The sequence below is a fragment of the Amborella trichopoda genome, chromosome 4 (genome assembly GCF_054954075.1).
Source record: "Amborella trichopoda isolate Santa Cruz 75 chromosome 4, AtrichopodaSantaCruz75HAP2 v2.0, whole genome shotgun sequence".
Taxonomy (NCBI): Eukaryota; Viridiplantae; Streptophyta; class Magnoliopsida; order Amborellales; family Amborellaceae; genus Amborella; species Amborella trichopoda.
In genome coordinates, this window is record NC_142339.1 from 3570957 (window position 1) to 3579961 (window position 9005).

Sequence of the window (9005 nt, forward strand, 5' to 3'; positions counted from 1 at the left end):
AAGTGATTCTAAACTGTCAGTTGATTCTCTGAATCAACGGTGCAGGACTCCGTGGAAACTGCATATAGGCGAACTGCAGATATAAACTCTCAAATTTTGTAAATCATTAATCTCAGAACCTAGAAATATGATAGGGATTCCTCAGCCAAATACGCAGTTCTAAGGATTGTATGAGAATTATCCTTATAACATATTTTGTAATTCAATAAAAATGAGTAGGAGCTCGTCATCCCCACTAATTCACAAAAAAAAAATAAGAAAAGAAAGAGTTTGAGAGTAAATAAAGATACGATAGAGAGAGAAGGGGGAGTTACCCATTAATTTAGTTTTAGTTTAGAGAGTAAATTAAACTAAGCCGCAAGAGAGAGAGAGAGAATACATTATAAGTGACGTGTTTAAGAGTAATCTACTTCATACACGTTATTCCTGTTGTCACAGACCATTAAATTGTTCATCTCTCTCTCTCCTCTCTCTGTCTCTTCTGTAATTCGCTTCCATCCAAACTGGTTTTCATAACCCACTTGTCTCTTTCCGAACCCCATGAAAAGAAACTCTACAATCTCAAGATTCTCAACCGCAACAACATGAAATAACAGAGAGAGAGAGAGAGAGAGAGAGAGAGAGAGAGAGTGAGAATGGAATAATTAATAAAACCAATTGCAATAATCCATTCAGATCACCCAAAAAAAACAAAAACCGCAAAAATTACAGATGCAAATCCAAACTTATTTGATCATGAACCTTAGTAGTGGAAGAAGATGAAGAAGAAGAGGAAGAGGACTCACTCCAACTCCGATTCACCATACTATCTCTCTTCTTCTCTTCTACTCCAAACAAAGGCAATGGGATCACATTTGAGGAGCTCTGAACACTGAACCCATGACCACCATAGCCTCCATGGCTCTGTACTCCGAGGCTTCTCCACGCCGGTGTGCCGTTAATGGGTTGGGAAAACCCTCCATTTTGCAGAACAGGCGAACCAGTCAGGCCATTGAAGCCATTGAAGGTGCTCAAGAAGCTCCTGTTGTTAGAGAGAGAAAGTGGGGGAGCAAGCCTGTGATGAAAATTGACAAGGCCTGGGTGGTGAGAAGCCATGGCTGAGTGCAAGTGCACCCTCTTAGCTTGCTGTCTCTCTCTCTTATGAGCATTTTGGTGGCCTCCTAAAGCTTGAGAGGTCGGAAAGTTCCGAAAGCAGTAATGGCACTCGAATTTGCGACCAGTTGTCGGGGTGTTTTGCTCTTTGGTTTCTTCCTCTTCGACTGAATTTTGGCTCGAATTCTCACCAGAATTCTGGGATTTCTGGTTGAATTCTATGCCGAAAAGCTTGATAGGTCGAGTTTCAAGAGTTGGGGCTTTGGGGTCATGAGGTAAAGGTTGAGGAGGGGTTGATCTAATGAATGGGAGCTGAGAGAAAGAGTCGACAGAGGGTGGCATCTCGTGGGATGTGGAGTTAGAGTGAGAAGACAGTAGAAGAGTGTTTGGTTCTTCTTCCATTGAGAGACTGTGCTGCATGGAACATGTTCTCTCTCTCTCTCTCTCTCTCTACACAAGAACTACATGTACGAACTCTATTGCATTGCAGGCCTCAAGGAAATGCAGTAGCCCTCTTCTCTCTCTATGAAACTAAACGAAATATCCCTCTCTCTCTCTCTAATTGCTAAAACTACAAATAACTCTCTCTCTCTCTCTCTCTCAAATTGCTAAAACTTCAAAAGAGAGCACCCTATCTATCTTATTAGGGTAGATTAGATGCTTCCCACCTGTCTTTGTGATGAAACTGCATCCAATATGCTTCCTCTCTCTCTCTCTCTCGCTCTCTTGGAAGAAGCTACATGCAATATGTTCTCTCTCTCTCTCTCTCTTGTATGTAACTATATGCACTGAGGTCTCACTATTTCTAACCCCTCACTGGTCAGAAGTTGGAGTTTTGGAACTACATATAGCTAGGTCTCCACCCCCCCTCTCTCTCTCTCTCTCTCTCTCTATTTTTAGGGTAGTACATAAACTGATAAAAGATCCTCTCCCACCTCTGTCATAACCCTACTATTACTATCTCAGTTGTAACTCTTACATGCTTATCAGTGGTGGGTTATAGTTGAATCTAGAGAGAGAGAGAGAGAGATAGATTTATTTAGAGAGAGAAGAGAGGGGGAGAGGTTTTAGGAAAAACTAGAGAATAAAAGGAAAGCATAGAGGGCAGAGAGAGAGAGAGATGTAGAGATTTTAAGGAAAATAGAGAGAGAGAGAGAGAGATAGTTGATGGGAGAGAGGAAGAGAGATTTTAATGAAAATAGAGAGAGGGGGTATTTTAGGGAAAATAGAGAATAAGAGGAAAACATAAAGGGCAGGGAAAAGGATGAGACCATTAAGGGTGAGGAAGTATTCTTTTTGGGTTTATGGAAGGAGCGGGGAGGTGGGACCCATCCCCAGTGGGTTTTGATCCCTCGACAATTCATGCTGCTGACACCAACCGCCCTTGCCTTCCCCAAGTACCGCGAACCCCCCACCCCACAACTTTTTCTCAAATGACCAAAACACCCATTCTTCTCTCTTTGCTCTTTTTCCTTCTTCATGTAATAAAATATATAGCTTTTTTTTTTTTTTTTTCCTTTCTTTTTTTAGTAAATTATGACCTCCTGGGCACTACCCTACTACTGGAAAAAATCACTTTTTTTTATAAAAATATGTAGCTCGAAGATGGAATTCTCAGATTGAAAGGCAATTTTGAAAAAATAAAATAAAATAAAATACGAGTTGTACATTTTTTTCACCCAAATTTACCTCATTTCGTACCCTTTTTTTTTTAGTAGGGCCTCTTGCCTATAGTAGAAATAGAAGTTAGGACATCATTTTGTAGGTGCCAGCCTTTGGCCCATTCCAGAAAAATATAAAGTAGGAGGAGTTGTTTTGTACTCTCTTAGCATAGGAGGAATTGTTTTGTACTCTCTTAGCATCTAGTGAAATCCTCTGTATGGTCTCCTCTTAGAATATGAGGGGCTCTCTATGGTGTGAGGGTGCTTTTGCCACATTTTCTCCACTCAAAACCAGATTTCTAAGACCCCGAAAAGAAGAAAACCAGGTTCCTTAGACCCTAAAATAGGCCAATATTTAAGTTTTGAAAAAAAATAAATTTTTTAATTCAATGGGAACAGGTTTTCAAAGCTATCAGTAAAATTGGAAAGCACGATGTACGATTAAGAAATTGGGCATGCTACCACCACAACCCTAGCCCTTTTCCTAACAGTGGCCTTAACAGAACAAAAAAATAAATGGTTTTAAAAATATAAATATGATTATAATTTTGAAATTTATTTATTTATTTTTTTATATTCATGTTCACTTTGGTTGAGATTCTTGTTATGTGCAAAAGCTCTAAACCCAACATGTTGATTTTTGGCAAATAAACTAAAAGGCAAATAAACTAACAGAAAAAAGTAGGGCTACATGTGGGTGTTCTTTTGAGTTGCTTTTTCTCTTTATGGGGTTATTTTGTAGGGAGAGAGTGAGAGAATTTGAGATGGACCTTTGGATGTTTTAAAGAAAGAAAGTCGTAGAGAGAAGAAGGTTTGGTGGGAGATCGAGTTATGTGTCTTTCAAGTAAGTGCGTTGTAATTTTTTTTTTTTATTTAGCAAAAAACATTGATCGTCTTCGTATGTGAATGTAGTCACTTCTCTGACGAACCACGTAAATTATGATGTTCTTTTTGTATTATTTCTTTTTTGCTTGTTGCAGTTTTTATTTTTTTCATACTTTATTTGCCAAAAATTAACCCGTTGGGTTTAAAGCTTCTACGTATAACAAGTGGTATCAGAGCGCATGGTTTAGTACAAAGCTAGTGTTTATATATTCAGTTGAAGAAAAGCACATGGCAAAGTATGTAAGCTTTTGTTTGAGATGAAGAAATATGATGGCAAACACTATTGTTTCAGTAAGAATAACGAATGAATTTATTTGACAAAAGATGAAGAATTTATAAAGCTATTCAATGGATGTTGGCATGGTGAGCAGGTGATTTTGATATCAAGGTGGAGATCGTTGGATTTGGTAATATCCAAAATCACTCGTATAAAAAAATCTCGTATCAAGTGGGATTGAGATTGACATTGATAAGCTTCCTAAAGGAAATAGAAATCCAAAAAGGTTATGACTCTTGGATGTGTCGCTTGGTTTTTGAGATATATGTAACATATGTAAGATAAAAGAAGAAAGAATATATGTGCCCTATTTAAGTCGAAAGGTGACTTCCTCTAGAGAGAGAGGCATGGGCCTCCTGTGCATGAGAGGCAAGGCCTTCCCTTAGGCCTTCTCTTAGAGAGAAGAAAGCTTCTTATAGAGAAAAACACCCTCTTATAGATTTTATGGAGAGAAACACCCTCATCTAGATTTAAAGACTTGTTTTTTGTAGAGAAGTGTTTCTCATGAAGATTTTGGATGGTTGTCTCTTTTAGTCAGAGAATGTCTTTATTGCTCTGAAGGATCTCTTCCTGGATAGTAATTTAACTATGTAAAAAAGGTGGATCTCTTCATGGACAATGATTTAGCTGTGGAATTAAGATGAGAGATCGGTAGTGATGCCGCTCAGGAGAGCAGGTCTAAAAGGGTTTACTCGACTGGATTTTTGTTGAGGGCTAGAGATGTAACTGTATGCTCTAAAATTTATGATGTAACTTTCACGGTATAGTGGGTTTTAGTTTGCCGTACCCGTAGTTGTAGCCCTTCTGAGGTGAATCACGTAAATTCTGATGTTCTTTTTTTCTGTTATTTCTTTCTTGCTTTATTTTATGTACTTGTTGCTGGTTCTATTTTTATCATACTTTATTTGTCAAAAATCAATCTGTTGGGTTTAGAGCTTCTGCACACAATAATTCTCAACTCCTAAAATTTAAAATTCGAAATCAATGTCTATAATGGATTTTTGGAGGGAGACTCATACAAATTAACGAGTCAGTGGACTCATCAAACCTTACCCTTAAATAGTACCCTAGGTTATAGACAAAACCTAGTTATTTTTCTCCTTGAAGCCAAACAACCCCTTAGTGTCCCTTTAATATGAAAAATATGAATTTCACTCCAATAATATAATATTACTAATCATCATTATTGAGACAGGGCAAGATTGTTTAGCTTGTTGGGTCAGACTGCCAACCAGTGTCCTTTCCTGTTTAGTCCAAAGCAAAAATCTTTTTTGATCGAAAATCTATCAAAATCAATATTTGATTTGTTTTGGTGATCTGATTGACCAGTTTTGACTAGTCCAACCAGTTAAACAAAGTTGAGAACCTTTTTTTTTTTAATATGTTTTATTTTTTAAAATTATTCTTCCTGTTTTTTCTTTTATTGATCCACCTGTTCGATATTCGAACCGCTTTTTAATTAGACCAAACCCCTCACTGGTTCACTGGCCTGTCCGATCAAGATAATACTATGACTAATAGTGTAAATGCTTAAGATTCCAAAAAACTTGAAATGATATATGGATTGAATAATAATAGATAAAAATAAAAGAAACATGTATGGTTATAGGGCAACGGCAAGTATCACCATGGTCTAAGTTTAGAATCCCCATAGAGAATGGGCTCTAAGCGGAAGCGATCTGAATGGCAGATGTCACAACATGTCGTCTAGGACTCACTTCTCATGGCAGTCCAAGTTACCATTCCAAAAGAAGGAAAAAAAAGAGAGGTTAGAAACCCTCATACTACTTACAGGATAGAAATGACATTAGCACTGACGTTTAAGGTGTGAATTCCTGTCACACCTATCCAAACAAGAACTGGCCTTTAGGTTTCAGTAGCTTTCATTTGCTTCTTGCTTCTTATGTTACAAAAACTTAAGCTTCATTTTGAAGAGAGTTTGACAAGTAAGTTCATGATGGCCACGTTCACAAAATGAAGAATTGATTGATATGGAGAGAGAGAGAGAGTTTTGAACCAGGGTAACAATGCCCATAATAGCAAACTTGCTATTATTCCATCCTTATATTCGTGAAAAGTTTGTTCATCCCAAAATATCCATAAATAATTGTGGCTTCATTATGAGCATACCAAAAGAAGGCAACATCTTCAAACACCAGTGTTTTAAAAATCGCCTGTCTGACTCAAGATTTCCTTCGAGTCAGACAAATCAAGATGCTAGTGATTCCAAGCTGAAAAACTTTAGAATCACTTGTCGGCATATTTCGTTTGCGTGAAGTTATTTTCATGTAAAAAATTCCTTCATGTAGTTAGGTGTGAGAATATTTTCATATCCATTGGCTGCCAATTGGTGTGAAAAGATATATTGGGACCAATTGATTTGAAAATATTCCCGCACCTAACCATATAAGGGCCCTTTGAAAATAATGTTTTCACACGAACCAAACGTGAGTCTCCTAGTTTTTTTAGTATTTTTTTCTATTTTTCTTGTTTAAAAATCCCAGTGTAATTTAGGACTCACCTAAACTTAGGGGAATCGGGCTAGGACTCTAAGGTCAGAGCCTGAGTCCGACTTTTTAAACGCTATAGAAAAATTGGACAAATTTCATCATCTAGATAGCAAAATGGCTTTCTAAGCAATATGTTTTTTAAGTAATTGTTTAGGAGACTATTTGTCATTCATGGAAAACTATGACCTTTCACTATTGTAACAAAGCTGAGGGTCTAATAGTCATTTTAACAAAATCTTAAGGTTATTTTAGTCATTTGACTGATTTCTTACCATTTCGAAGCAAAAGCGGAAAAGGCTGAATTTGATCCTGGGTCAAACCGTAGGGTTTAATCAAGTACGTAAATAAAATCATTTAATTATTTATACTGAAAAAGAATAAAAAGGAAAAAAAAATAATAATAAAAATAGGCTGAAAAAAAATATGCATATAAAAAATGGAGTACTGATTTTTTTTTTTTCCAGGTACCCTTGGCTTTCATAGCTGCTCCAGACAAGAAGTGGCTTGGTGGTCCAGAGAAAAAAGGCACCCTAAAGTACATTGAGAGCTTTTACTTCTTTTTTACCTAATTTTTGTTTCTTATAGCGAGTAAAATTTACTAGAATACAAATGGAATTTTTATTAATTACATGAATTTTTGTTTTTTAGAAGTCAACAAAATAAAGGGCCTTATGTTTAATAGATTCCTTTTTCTCCATGACATGTAATTTTGGGTATTTTTTCTAAAGTGATTTAATGCTCTCGCCAGAGCGTACTGCCCATTTGCTCTCTCTGCTAAAACTGAAGCGAAGAGCCCTTGATTTTGGGGATGTAACCTCTTGAACCTAGTGACGAACCACAAAAATTTAAGAATTCAAATAGACTACATGTGCCCTCATGGGGCTGAACAGGGACTGTCCAGTGTTTTTATGGTTATATTTAAGTATTAAATAACTCAAACTTCAAAATATTGTTTCTTTATATTGTGAGTGGATCCTAAAATTTTAGATAAAAAATACTCTAAGATAGCATGATAGCTCTTTTACTCGAGAGAGTTCATGTCCAGTATGTTCTTGCTTGAGCATAAAATACTCCCCCTTTCTCTCTTTACCTTTGATTTTTTTTTTTTTATCACACAAAAAAATCCATAGAAGCTTGGATTTCCCTAAAATGGAACATTACTACGCCCCTCTCTCTATCTAAATGTCCCTCTCTCAAACATGTTGCTCTTACTCTTATTTTTCTCTATCACTCACTCTAGAGAGAGACAGTAACTCTTATTTTTTATCTTTCAAGCAAGAGTAACGACCGGCGTTCCAAAAGTCAGTTGTCTGGCTGAGTTACTTGTGCTCGGCCGAGTGGTCCCGAGTTGGAGGTCTAACTTAAGGATCTTAAAGTTTTTTAAAAAAATATCTAAAATAAAAGATATATTTGTAACATGTTTGTTTATGTTTTCTATTTTTTTGGCAAAATTGGAAAGTATTTTGGTCACGAATATTTATTCATTTTTCCATTTAAAAACTACCCCGAACTCTTATTTTTTAAAATCTATTTTTTCGCTACTTTTTTAACCACAATTACCAGTGTTTTGTCAAAATTTACTTTGAATATGTTTTTTCTATTTTTATTTTCTTTAATAGATTTAAGCTGCTACAGTACTCGGCCAAGTTAATGGACTTACGAGAGTACTTGGCTGGGACATGGGCTAGTAGTGGCGGCCCGGGTCGACTTTTCCAACACTGGTAACAACCCTATATTTTTTCAAAATGTTAAGCAACAGCCCTACATCAAATTCTTCCGCCTCTCATGTTAGAGAGAGAAAGAGTGACAACCCTAAATCTCCAAACTACTCTTTTACCCACTTACTATTTCTAGTGTTTTCCTTATCTCTTTAGTTTCTCTCTCTACCATCTTTTTGATGTCTTTTCTTGGGGTTTGGGACTGTAGGGCATCTGGGTCCTTGCATGGGCTTTAGCCAATATAGTAATTTAATGATTTAGAGGGGGCCTGAGGTCTCCAGCCTCTGAGCACAGGCTGCTTTATTGGTGCATGCTTCATCCATTTTTGCCATTATTCCTCTCCCTCAGCAACTGTACACATCCACATAATACTGGAGCTGCTAGTCTCAAAGACCAGTCGCTTTCTCTCTCATCTACCCCTCCAACTCTTCATTTCTTCTCTATGTGGGGATACAAACGACTTCTTAGTCCAACTCTTAAATGAGTAAATGAGGGGGACATGCCCTCTCTCTCTAGAAACCTCCTCCCTTTTCTCTCTCTAAACTCTAAAGTGAGAGGTACATTGCCCTCTCTCCTCTCTTTTCTCTCTCTAAACTCTAAAGTGAGAGGTACATTTTCCTCTCTCTAAAACTCTTCTCTCTCCTCCAACTCTTTGTGGGGATACCTCTCTTCTTAGTCCAACTTAAATGAGGGGAACATGCTCTCTCTCTTTCAAACTCTCTCTCTTTCTCTCTCTATACTCTAAAGTGAGAGAGGGGAATGGTGTCTCTCTCCTAACTCTCTCTCTCTCTCTAAACTATAAAGTGCAGAACCCCACCTCATGAAAGAACCCTACATGCCCAAAAAACCAAGGTCCTTCATT

At 37.1% G+C, this 9005-nt stretch overlaps 1 protein-coding gene across 1 annotated transcript; it reads right to left on the bottom strand.

The window, feature by feature from the left end:
• Positions 1–705: 705 nt before the first annotated feature.
• On the bottom strand, positions 706–1434 carry LOC18439341 (zinc finger protein GIS). The gene has a single exon (XM_006849508.3). It carries the CDS (start codon positions 1432–1434, stop codon positions 706–708), a length of 729 nt encoding a protein of 242 aa, XP_006849571.3.
• Between the last annotated feature and the right edge of the window lie 7571 nt (positions 1435–9005).

Bases quoted from the DNA above. Each gene is read 5' to 3' on its own strand.
- LOC18439341 (XM_006849508.3), bottom strand. From the start codon at position 1,434: ATGCCACCCTCTGTCGACTCTTTCTCTCAGCTCCCATTCATTAGATCA.